Source organism: Salmo trutta, chromosome 15 (assembly GCF_901001165.1).
Source record: "Salmo trutta chromosome 15, fSalTru1.1, whole genome shotgun sequence".
In the NCBI taxonomy this organism is placed as follows: domain Eukaryota; kingdom Metazoa; phylum Chordata; class Actinopteri; order Salmoniformes; family Salmonidae; genus Salmo; species Salmo trutta.
In genome coordinates, this window is record NC_042971.1 from 60,903,664 (window position 1) to 60,916,689 (window position 13,026).

The window sequence follows — 13,026 nt, forward strand, 5'->3', positions numbered from 1 at the left end:
GGTAGGACCTAGCTGAACTTCAGTTTTTCGTTGCAAAACATTATTTTCTCTGCAGGGATGGTGTTGGACGGGGGAAGTGGCTGTGTTTATGGGGTGTTGTTCATAAAGCTTAACGTTGTTGTATCCCTCACTACAGGTTTAATATTAGACAGGGGAAGTGACTGTGTGTATGGGGTAGAGGTCTTCCTGTGTCCGAAAACTTTGATCTGAGGATAATCACACCGAATGGACCTGAGATTTAAAGGGGAACCTGGACCCGAATGGACTTGAGAACAATCAGACCCGACGACAACCAGATCTAATGGGTCCCGGTCTAGACGAGACCTAATTGGACCCGAGTGACAAATTATTTATCAGCCAAGTTGATTTTACATGTTCATATGTTGGCTAGGCCTTCTATAAGTCAATAAATTGACCTTATTAGCGTAGAATAAATACAGTGCCTTGCGAAAGTATTCGGCCCCCTTGAACTTTTCGACCTTTTGCCACATTTCAGGCTTCAAACATAAAGATATAAAACTGTAATTTTTTGTGAAGAATCAACAACAAGTGGGACACAATCATGAAGTGGAACGAAATTTATTGGATATTTCAAACTTTTTTAACAAATAAAAAACTGAAAAATTGGCCGTGTAAAATTATTCAGCCCCCTTAAGTTAATACTTTGTAGCGCCACCTTTTGCTGCGATTACAGCTGTAAGTCGCTTGTGGTATGTCTCTATCAGTTTTGCACATCGAGAGACTGAAATTTTTGCCCATTCCTCCTTGCAAAACAGCTCGAGCTCAGTGAGGTTGGATGGAGAGCGTTTGTGAACAGCAGTTTTCAGTTCTTTCCACAGATTCTCGATTGGATTCAGGTCTGGACTTTGACTTGGCCATTCTAACACCTGGATATGTTTATTTGTGAACCATTCCATTGTAGATTTTGCTTTATGTTCTGGATCATTGTCTTGTTGGAAGACAAATCTCCGTCCCAGTCTCAGGTCTTTTGCAGACTCCATCAGGTTTTCTTCCAGAATGGTCCTGTATTTGGCTCCATCCATCTTCCCATCAATTTTAACCATCTTCCCTGCCCCTGCTGACGAAAAGCAGGACCAAACCATGATGCTGCCACCACCATGTTTGACAGTGGGGATGTTGTGTTCAGGGTGATGAGCTGTGTTGCTTTTACGCCAAACATAACGTTTTGCATTGTTGCCAAAAAGTTCGATTTTGGTTTCATCTGACCAGAGCACCTTCTTCCACATGTTTGGTGTGTCTCCCAGGTGGCTAGTGGCAAACTTTAAACAACACTTTTTATGGATATCTTTAAGAAATGGCTTTCTTCTTGCCACTCTTCCATAAAGGCCAGACTTGTGCAGTATATGACTGATTGTTGTCCTATGGACAGAGTCTCCCACCTCAGCTGTAGATCTCTGCAGTTCATCCAGAGTGATCATGGGCCTCTTGGCTGCATCTCTGATCAGTCTTCTCCTTGTATGAGCTGAAAGTTTAGAGGGACGGCCGGGTCTTCGTAGATTTGCAGTGGTCTGATACTCCTTCCATTTCAATATTATCGCTTGCACAGTGCTCCTTGGGATGTTTAAAGCTTGGGAAATCTTTTTGTATCCAAATCCGGCTTTAAACTTCTCCACAACAGTATCTCGGACCTGCCTGGTGTGTTCCTTGTTCTTCATGATGCTCTCTGATCTTTAAACGGACCTCTGAGACTATCACAGAGCAGGTGCATTTATACGGAGACTTGATTACACACAGGTGGATTCCATTTATCATCATTAGTCATTTAGGTCAACATTGGATCATTCAGAGATCCTCACTGAACTTCTGGAGAGAGTTTGCTGCACTGAAAATAAAGGGGCTGAATAATTTTGCACGGCCAATTTTTCTGTTTTTTATTTGTTAAAAAAGTTTGAAATATCCAATAAATTTCGTTCCACTTCATAATTGTGTCCCACTTGTTGTTGATTCTTCACAAAAAAATTGTTTTATATCTTTATGTTTGAAGCCTGAAATGTGGCAAAAGTTCAAGGGGGCTGAATACTTTCGCAAGGCACTGTATGCTATAGACAAGACCCGAGACCCGACGAGAATCAAACAGGACCCGACGAGAATCAAACAGGATCCGACCCGAGGGAAATGTTAGAATTTTGGACCAAGACCCTCTCGGGTATTCAGGTTCGGGTGGACCCGTGAAGACCACCTAGTATTGGGCAGTGACAGTGGTTGTTCATAAAGCTTAACGTTGCATCTCTCTCTACAGGTCTAGTATTGGACGGGGGCAGTGACAGTGTGTACGGGGTGTTATTCATAAAGGAGGTACTGCCTGGCTCGGCGGCACTGCTAGAGGGGAGTCTGAGGCCCTTGGACCTGGTACACTTTATCAACGGAGCTCCAACTCTGGACCTGACCCTCAATGAGAGCTGCAGGCTGCTGGAGATTTCCCTCAGGGAGCTCACTATCAAAGCTACAAGGTAAACTTAACCCTCACCCTGAATTCCAAATAGACCCCTAGCCCCTACACTCTAGGCACTTTTGGGTTAGGCGTAGACCTGCGAGGGTCCCTCAGAGACCTCACCAGGTAAACACTAGCCTTATGTACCATAAACACATTTTTTTCAGGAAATGTCCTTTACTAGTTAACAGTATCAGTCTATTTCTGTGCAAGGTAGTGCTTGCCAGCTAGTGCCAAAGAGGTTTGGAACTGAGAGACTCAACAAATGATTATTTCCTCTAACGCCCTCTTCAGATCCCCATCCAAGAGGTACATGTGTTCATTATCCTTGGCCTAATTGATCTCTCTATCTCCTCCCTCCAGGGATGGGAAACCAGTGTCTCCAGGACAGAAGAGTAGTTCATTTCTCAACAACAACGTCAGCCCTGAAGTCTCCACCAGCCTCAACGGTAAGTACTTGTAAAAGCCAATCCATACAAATCATAGATTTTTATCCTTTGAAAGATTTGCTGAATGTGTATAGCATTATGGTACATATACAGTAAGTACATCAGTCAAGTTCTCTTACCTTCTTCACAATCAGGAAGTATACATACCCCTATACTTTTTCCACATGTTGTTACAGTCGGAATTTTAAATTGAGATTTCGTGCCACTGAGCTACACACAATACCCCAAATTATTTTTTTATGACTAGCCAATCTCTGTACCCCAGACATACAATTATCTGTAAGGTCCCTCAATTGTGTTGTGAATTTCAAGCACAGATTCAAGCAAAAAATACCAATATTTTTTAATGCCTCGCAAAGGATGCCACCGATTGGTAGATGTACAAAAATAAGCAGTTACTGAATATCTCTTTGAGCGTGGTGTGGTGAAGTTATCAATTGGGCTTTTGATTGTCACTACAAAGATACAGGCGTCCTTCCGAACTTAGTTGCCGGAGAGGACGGAAACTTCTCAGGGATTTCACCATGAGGCCACTGGCGTCTTTAAAACAGTTTCAGAGTTTAATGGCTGTGATAGGAGAAAACTGAGGATGGCTCAACATTGTAGTTACTCCACAATACTAACCTAATTGACAGAGTGAAAAGAAGGAAGCCTGTACAGAATAAAATATGCCAAAACATGAATCCTGTCCGCAGTAAGGCACTAAAGTAATACTGCAAAAAATATGGTAAAGCGATTCACTTTTTGTCCTGAATACAAAGTGTTATGTTTGGGGCAAATCCAAATACAACACATCAATGAGTACCTCTCTCCATATTTTCAAGCATAGTGGTGGCTGCATCATGTTATGGGTATGCTTGTAATTCTTAAGGACTTTTCAGGATAAATAAACATAATGGAGCTGAGCACAGGCAAAACCTGGTTCAGTCTGCTTTCCACCAGACACTGGTAGATGAATTCACCTTTCAGCAGGATAATAACCTATAACACAAGGCCAAATGTACGCTGGAGTTGCTTACCAATAAGACGTTTAATGTTCCTGAGTGGCCTAGTTACAGTTTTGAAATAAACCAGCTTGAAAATGTATGGCAAAACATGAAAATGGCTGTCTAGCAATGATCAACAACCAACTTGACAGAGCTTGAAGATTTTTTGTAATAATAATGTGCAAATATTGTACAATCCAGGTGTGCAAAGCTCTTAGAGACTTACAGACACACAGCTGAAATTGCTGCCGAAGGTGATTCGAACATGTATTGACTCAGGGGTGTGAATACCTATGTAAATGAGATATTTCTGTATTTCATTTTCAATAAATTTGCAAACACTTCTAAAAACATGTTTTCACTTTGTTATTATGGGGTATTGTGTGTAGATGGGTGAGATTTAAAAAAATATTTAATCCACTGTAGCTCCTACCTGAGGAGGTCTTGCAGATGTAGGCCTTAGCAGAATTACAATCGGTGTCGTTCCATGTTCCGTGGAAGATGGGGTCTGCATGCATGCTCACACTGCCCAGGTATTGTGTGTAGATGGGTGAGAAAATATATTTAATCGATTTCTTCATTCAGGCTGTAACACAACAACATGCGGAATAAGTCAAGGGGTATGAATACTTTCTGAAGGCGCTGTATGTTATGAATGCTGTCTTTAACATAACGCTGGTATGTTGTTGTGGAGTATGATGTGACTGTTCCTTCCCCCGTTACAGATTATGTCTATGGGGCTGATCGCAGAGAAGCAGAGGCCTTCTCTACACTATGTCCTCCAGAGGTAATTATACCTGCTTCATTCAGTCTACTACTTTCCTATTATTGGATAGATTGAGAACACTTTGCTTTACATGTGACTATAGTGATATGTAATTGCATTAACTCAGCTATAATAATATGTACAGTTGAAGTCAGAAGTTTACATGCACTTATGTTGGAGTCATTAAAACTCGTTTTTCAATCACTCCACAAATTCCTTGTTAACAAACTATAGTTTTGGCAAGTCGGTTAGGACATCTCACTTTGTGCATGACACAAGTAATTTTTCCAACAATTGTTTATAGACAGATTATTTCACTTATAATTCACTGTATCACAATTCCAGTGGGTCAGAAGTTTACATACACTAAGTTGACTGTGCCTTTAAACAGCTTGGAAAATTCCAGAAAATGATGCCATGGCTTAAGAAGCTTCTGATAGGCTAATTGACATAATTTGAGTCAATTGGAGGTGTACGTGTGGATGTATTTCAAGGCCAACCTTCAAACTCAGTGGCTCTTTGCTTGACATCATGGGAAAATCAAAAGAAATCACCCAAGACCTCAGAAAAAAAGAATTGTAGACCTCAATTCTGGTCCAACGCCTGAAGGTGCCATATTCATCTGTACAAACAATAGTACGCAACTATAAACACCATGGGACTACGCTGCCGTCATACCGCTCAGGAAGGAGACGCGTTCTGTCTCCTAGAGATGGACGTACTTTGGTGCGAAAAGTGCAAATCAATCCCAGAACAACAGCTAAGGACCTTGTAAAGATGCTTGAGGAAACAGGTACAAAAGTATCTATATCCACAGTAAAACGAGTCCTATATTGACATAACCTGAAAGGCCGCTCAGCAAGGAAGAAGCCACCGCCATAAAAAAGTCAGACTACGGTTTGCAACTGCACATGGGGACAAAGATTGTACATTTTGGAGAAATGTCCTCTGGTCTGATGAAACAAAAATAGAACTGTTTGGCCATAATGACCATTGTTATGTTTGGAGGAAAAAGGGGGATGCTTGCAAGCCGAAGAACACCATCCCAACCGTGAAGCACAGGGGTGGCAGCATCATGTTGTGGGGGTGCTTTGCTGCAGGAGGAACTGGTGCACTTCACAAAATAGATGGCATCATGAGGAAGGGAAATGATGTGGATATATTGAAGCAACATCTCAAGACATCAGTCAGGAAGTTAAAGCTTGGTCGCAAATGGGTCTTCCAAATGGACAATGACCCCAAGCATGCTTCCAAAGTTGTGGCAAAATGGCTTAAGGACAACAAAGTCAAGGTATTGGAGTGGCCATCACAAAGCCCTGACCTCAATCCTATAGAAAATTTGTGGGTAGAACTGAAAAAGCGTGTGCGAGCAAGGAGGCCTACAAACCTGACTCAGTTACACCAGCTCTGTCAGGAGGAATGGGCCAAAATTCACCCAACTTATTCTGGGAAGCTTGTGGAAGACCACCTGAAATGTTTGACCCAATTTAAACAATTTAAAGGCAATGCTACCAAATACTAATTGAGTGTATGTAAACTTCTGACCCTCTGGGAATGTGATGAAAGAAATAAAAGCTGAAATAAATAATTCTCTCTACTATTATTCTGACATTTCACATTCTTAAAATAAAGTGGTGATCCTAACTGACCTAAAACAGGGAATTTTTACTTGGATTAAATGTCAGGAATTGTGAAAAACTGAGTTTAAATGCATTTGGCTAAGGTGTATGTAAACTTCCGACTTCAACTGTAATTGCGTTAACTCAACTATAACGATATGTAATTGTGTTAATGCAATTACATATCCTTATAGCCGAGTTAACTTAGCTAGAGAGAGTTTATTAGTCACATGCACAGAGTTGTAAATGTTGGGTACAGTGAAAAATCTTGAGCTCCAACAGTACCAAAGGGGGGGAGCAGTTAGCGGACTAGTGGTGACTATTCAGCATGATAAATGTCCATTCGTTGGGGGGGCAGTGTAAATGTCCTAATGGTCTGGGGTTAGAAGCTATTGGCCAGTCTAAGTTTTTGCCATGATGCTCCTATACTTCCCGCATCACCTGCGCCGAATACAACAGGTGTAGACCTTACCATGATATGCTTACTTACAAGCCCTTAACCAACCATGCAGAGTAAAGTAAAAAAAATATAATAATAATAATAACAATACAGGAGGTACTGGTACGGGGCTATGGGTTAGTCCAGGTAATTGAGGTAATTTGTACATGTAGGTAGGGGTAAAGTGACTATGCATAGATAATAAACAGCGAGTAGCAGCAGTGTAAAAAAAAAAAAAAAAGGGGGTCAATGCAAATAGTCCGGGTAGCCATTTGATTAACTGTCCAGCAATCTTATGGTATAAAGGTCCTGGATGGCAGGAAGCTTGGTCCCAGTGATGTACTGGGCCGTTCGCACTACCCTCTGTAGCGCCTTGCGGTCGGATGCCGAACAGTTGCCATACCAGGCAGTGATGCAACCAGTCAAGATGCTCTCGATGGCGCAGCTGTAGAACTTTTTGAGGATCTGATGACCCATGCCAAATCTTTTCAGTCTCCTGAGGGGGAATAGGTGGTGTTGTGCCCTCTAGACAACTGTATTGGTGTATTTAGACCATAATAGTTTGAAGTGGACACCAAGGAACTTGAAGCTCTCGACCCGTTCCACTACAGCCCTGTCGATGTGAATGGGGGCGTATCACTTGCTAGTTGGTCAGTGCATGCTTGGAGTACACATCCTGGTAATCCATCTGGCCTTGTGAATGTTGACCTGATTAAAGGTCTTACTCACTGGCTACGGAGAGCGTGATCACACAGTCGTCCAGAACAACTGATGCTCTCGTGCATGCTTCAGTGTTGCTTGCCTCGAAGCGAGCATAGAAGTCATTCAGCTACCGTCACTGGGCAGCTCGTGGCTGGGCTTCCCTTTGTATTTTGCAATAGTTTGCAAGCCCTGCCACATCCAACGAGCCGGTGTAGTAGGATTCAATCTTAGTCCTGTATTGACAGTTCGTCTGAGAGCGTAGCGGGATTTCTTATAAGCATCCGGATTAGTGTCCCGCTCCTTGAAAGCGGCAGTTCTAGCCTTTCGCTCCGTGCGGAGTGATGGAAGCGGGAACAACAGGGCATGGCTGAGGTCCTTAATGATCTCCTTGGCCTTCCTGAGCCACCTGGTGTTGTAAGTGTCCTGGAGTGCAGGCAGTGTGCACCCAATGGTGCGTTTGGCTGAGCGTACCACCCTCTGAAGAGCGTTGCGGTCCGTGGTGGTGGAGTTGCCATACCAGGCTGTGATGCAACCCGACAGTATGCTCTCGATGGTGCTCCTGTAGAACATTGTGAGGGCCCTAGGGGACAGGCCAAATTTCTTCAGTCTCCAGAGTTTGAAGAGTCGCTGTCATGCCTTCACCAGGGTGTCTGGGGTTTGACCATTTCAGTTCCTTGTAGATGTTTATGGCGAGGAACCTGATGTTTTTGACTGTTTCCCTGTTGATGGCTATAAGAATATGTCCTTTAGTAGTCAATAAAAGGTGTAGACTAAAGCGTTCTGATCTGTTGATGACTCCAACCTGTGTGTGTCTGAGATTTTCGATTGCCCCTGGACATTCTAATTCTGTTGTGCTTCCAGGAGGAGATCATTCAGTTGGACCTGGACAAGCCTGCAGCAGGAGGCCTAGGCTTCTCTGTTATCGGAGGAGAGAGGGGCATCTTTGTCAAGTCCATCACCCCTGGTGGCATAGCAGATCGTACAGGACGGCTGCAAGTGGGGGATAGACTGCTCAAAGTAAGTCTGATCTACTCTTGAGGTGTTTTCAATGTAATAACAGCTCTTGTCCACTAGGTGGTGATCTTTGACCGGAACTCATCTGAATGCAGGGTTGTACACTAGGGCACATCGGAATAAAACGTTTTACAACAGCAAAACAAAAATATTTGTTCTCATTGGAAAAATTCAGGCATTACCTCCCTGTTTCACTCCATTTGAAAACGTTTCACCCTACCGTACATGACCCAGCTTTTGAGGTTTCCAGCTGACGGTGTCTCTATCCACCAGGTGAACGAGGAGCTGATGACTGGTGTGTCTCACACTAAAGCTGTCACCACTATCCGAAAGGTCAAAGGACTGGTACACCTCATAATGTCCAGACCGCCTGACCAAAACCCCAACACCTACCTGGCCTACCTCCCCATCAACTCTGACAAGTGCAACGGAAACAGTGACGACATTGGGGTGAAGACTAAACCGTGTAGTCCACCTGATGAGAACAGTAGCCCTCCTGACTTACCGCCGATAGGTACAATACTACTCTTTATCCCTACAGATTTGTATGTTGAAAAGTGACATTTTCTGATGCCTGCTCCACACCATGTGCCCAGTCTGACGGTCTTCTTCTCTCCTGTGTCCGTCACCCAGACTATGATGTAGGTTCAATGGAGCGGAGGACGAGAGAGGGTGAGGTGGAGAACACTGAGCTGTCTGAAGACACAGACCGTGATGGTTCCTCTCTACCAGAGGACTCTCCTGAGGTGGGTACATACTGTGATGGTTCCTCTCTACCAGAGGACTCTCCTGAGGTGGGTACATACTGTGATGGTTCATCCAGAGGACTCTCCTGAGGTGGGTACATACTGTGATGGTTCATCTCTACCAGAGGACTCTCCTGAGGTGGGTACATACTGTGATGGTTCCTCTCTACCAGAGGACTCTCCTGAGGTGGGTACATACTGTGATGGTTCCTCTCTACCAGAGGACTCTCCTGAGGTGGGTACATACTGTGATGGTTCCTCTCTACCAGAGGACTATCCTGAGGTGGGTACATACCGTGATGGTTCCTCTCTACCAGAGGACTCTCCTGAGGTGGGTACATACTGCGATGGTTCATCCAGAGGACTCTCCTGAGGTGGGTACATACTGTGATCGTTCCTCTCTACCAGAGGACTCTCCTGAGGTGGGTACATACTCTGGGGAGGACCTGCCTCTAAGGCGGGGCATTTCAACTACAGTCCTGGAGGGTCAAAACACCCCCAAAAAATTCTACCTTGTAGTTAATTCCATTCTCATCTGTTTCTGTGTTGTGTGTGGAATTCCAGACCTCCCGGAAAGCCGACTGGAAAGAGGAAAGTGTAGACAACCCACTGAATGAAAGGTAAAGGGGGGCTCCAGAATAGTGTGACTGAATGTCACCAGAGGACTTTTTTTTAAATGTTTTATTTAATTTTTTAAATCTCATATCGGATGTTCCTTCCCAGCTACCTGCCGATGACGTCAGAGCTTCCAGAAGAGGATGAGATTACCTGGGGGAGTGACGAGCTGCCTATAGAGAACATCAACTCCAAATTCACTGACAGTAAGCCATCTGTAGAGAATATTAACTGGAAATTGACTTTGGGCGTGAACACTGCACCCAACGACTCAACATCACAAATTTCATTGCCTAACCTTGATTGACCTTTTGGATCCACCGATTTGAATATCCTCTTCCAAAACATACAATTGAATGGATTTTCTCGAGTGAGTGGTTAGCTGCGTCACTGGTTAGCTGCGTCACTGGTTAGCTGCGTCACTGGTTAGCTGCGTCTCTGGTTAGCTGCGTCTCTGGTTAGCTGCGTCTCTGGTTAGCTGCGTCTCAACATTCTCCTCCCCTCCTCCCCAGATAAGCCCATCATTACAGAGGATGAGCTGACCTCTCTGCCCCTGGTGAAGGTGATCCCTGATGGACAATACACTGGGGCCAAACTCAACACTGTGGTGCGTATGCTGAGGGGTCTGCTCGAACAGAAGATCCCTTTGCAGGAGTTTGAGGTACGACCTGTCTGTCTGATCTGGTGTAGAAACCTCACATCTGGTGTCAAACTCATTCCACGGAGGGCGGAGTGTCTGCGGGTTTTCACTCCTCCCTTGTACTTGATGAATTTAGGTCACTAATTAGTAAGGAACTCCCTTCACCTGGTTGTCTAGGGCTTAATTGAAGGGGGCACTAGGACCTCCATGGAATGAGTTTCACATCCCTGCTCTACATTAAACAGCCTCAACTATATCCCCTCTTGGTTTTCTTCCATAGTATGTAGCTCTTAAAGGAATAAGCTTTTTGTGTAGCGTTGATCTCTATTTTTATTACATTAAAAAAACACTTTGATGCATAATACACGACATCAATGTAATACAGGACATTTTATTTTCTTGAAAATCTGTAAAGTTACTTATTTGTGTCCATGGGACTGAGATTTTAAGGCCAATTTCTACTTCTCTCCAAAAGAATCTGCAGAATCTACAGCCGCTGGACGACTGTCTGATTGGTCAGACGAAGGAAAACAAGAAGAAGAATCGTTATAAGAACATTGTCCCTTGTGAGTGTAGATAGAATGTCACAACGAAAACACCACATTATCGCTGTAGATAGAATGTCACAACGAAAACACCACATTATCGCTGTAGATAGAATGTCACAACGAGAAAACGCCACATTATCGCTGTAGATAGAATGTCACAACGAAAACACCACATTATCGCTGTTGATAGAATGTCACAGAGAAAACACCACATTATCGCTGTAGATAGAATATCACAACGAGAAAACACCACATTATCGCTGTAGATAGAATATCACAACGAGAAAACACCACATTATCGCTGTAGATAGAATATCACAACGAGAAAACACCACATTATCGCTGTAGATAGAATGTCACAACGAAAACACCACATTATCGCTGTAGATAGAATGTCACAACGAGAAAACTCCACATTATCGCTGTAGATAGAATGTCACAGAGAAAACACCACATTATCGCTGTAGATAGAATGTCACAACGAGAAAACGCCACATTATCGCTGTAGATAGAATGTCACAACGAGAAAACGCCACATTATCGCTGTAGATAGAATGTCACAACGAGAAAACGCCACATTATCGCTGTAGATAGAATGTCACAACGAGAAAACGCCACATTATCGCTGTAGATAGAATGTCACAGAGAAAACACCACATTATCGCTGTAGATAGAATGTCACAACGAAAACACCACATTATCGCTGTAGATAGAATGTCACAACGAAAACACCACATTATCGCTGTAGATAGAATATCACAACGAGAAAACACCACATTATCGCTGTAGATAGAATGTCACAACGAGAAAACGCCACATTATCGCTGTAGATAGAATGTCACAACGAGAAAACGCCACATTATCGCTGTAGATAGAATGTCACAACGAGAAAACGCCACATTATCGCTGTAGATAGAATGTCACAACGAGAAAACGCCACATTATCGCTGTAGATAGAATGTCACAACGAAAACACCACATTATCGCTGTTGATAGAATGTCAGAGAAAACACCACATTATCGCTGTTGATAGAATGTCACAGAGAAAACACCACATTATCGCTGTTGATAGAATGTCACAGAGAAAACACCACATTATCGCTGTAGATAGAATATCACAGAGAAAACACCACATTATCGCTGTTGATAGAATATCACAATGAGAAAACACCACATTATCGCTGTAGATAGAATGTCACAACGAAAAAACACCACATTATCGCTGTAGATAGAATGTCACAACGAAAAAACACCACATTATCGCTGTAGATAGAATGTCACAATGAGAAAACGCCACATTATCGCTGAAGTGTTTTACCTGGGAATGGTGCAGATTATATGTGTCAATATCTACTTCAATAATAGCCCAGCACAGGAGGTTGGTGGCACCTTAATTGGGGAGGACGGGCTCGTGGTAATGGATGGAGCGGAATGAGTAGAATAGGATCAAATATATAATTTGATACCACTCCGTTCCAGCCATTATTATGAGCCGTCCTCCACTCAACAGCCTCCACTGAAGCCCAGTGCAGTATATAACAAGCCCAATCAAAGCTTCTCCTGTGTTCTCTTGTTTCTCCAGTCGATACCACCAGAGTGATCCTGGGTAAAAATGGTGGCTACATTAATGCCAACTTTATCAACATGCCAGTGAAAGATGAGAACTTCATGTTCATTGCTTGTCAAGGACCCCTACCCACCACTCTGGGTGACTTCTGGCAGATGATCTGGGAGCAGAAATCCAATGTCATTGCTATGATGACCCAGGAAGTGGAAGGGGGAAAGGTCAAATGTCAACGGTACTGGCCTGACACCCCGCGGACGGCTGAGATGGTGGACGAGAGGCTGCAGATCACCCTGGTCAAAGATCAGCACCTGGACAACTTTGTTATCCGTCTCATTGAGGTCAAAGATATCCAGGTGAGATTAAATGTACAGTAGGTTATAAGGACAGGAGTAATAGCCCCAGAACTGAGCCTTGCAGGACTCCATACTTAACTGTGAAGGGATTTTCTTTTTCTAGAATGTAATAATACGGTTAAACAAATAG

The 13,026-nt window shown here is 43.4% G+C and overlaps 1 protein-coding gene across 5 annotated transcripts in view; it reads left to right on the forward strand.

Moving 5' to 3' along the window:
• ptpn13 (protein tyrosine phosphatase non-receptor type 13) overlaps positions 1-13,026 on the forward strand; it is a 149,915-nt gene that overhangs the window by 135,606 nt on the left and 1,283 nt on the right. For 4 of the 5 annotated variants that reach the window (XM_029692414.1, XM_029692417.1, XM_029692416.1 and 1 more), the window contains 12 exons: positions 2,261-2,471; positions 2,816-2,901; positions 4,613-4,674; positions 8,275-8,430; positions 8,701-8,941; positions 9,061-9,221; positions 9,313-9,504; positions 9,738-9,793; positions 9,897-9,994; positions 10,301-10,449; positions 10,904-10,994; positions 12,559-12,896. In XM_029692414.1, the coding sequence (XP_029548274.1) occupies positions 2,261-2,471; positions 2,816-2,901; positions 4,613-4,674; positions 8,275-8,430; positions 8,701-8,941; positions 9,061-9,221; positions 9,313-9,504; positions 9,738-9,793; positions 9,897-9,994; positions 10,301-10,449; positions 10,904-10,994; positions 12,559-12,896 (1,841 nt within the window). The remainder of the gene's footprint in view (positions 1-2,260; positions 2,472-2,815; positions 2,902-4,612; positions 4,675-8,274; positions 8,431-8,700; positions 8,942-9,060; positions 9,222-9,312; positions 9,505-9,737; positions 9,794-9,896; positions 9,995-10,300; positions 10,450-10,903; positions 10,995-12,558; positions 12,897-13,026) is intronic. The other variant, XM_029692418.1, reaches the window with a different exon arrangement.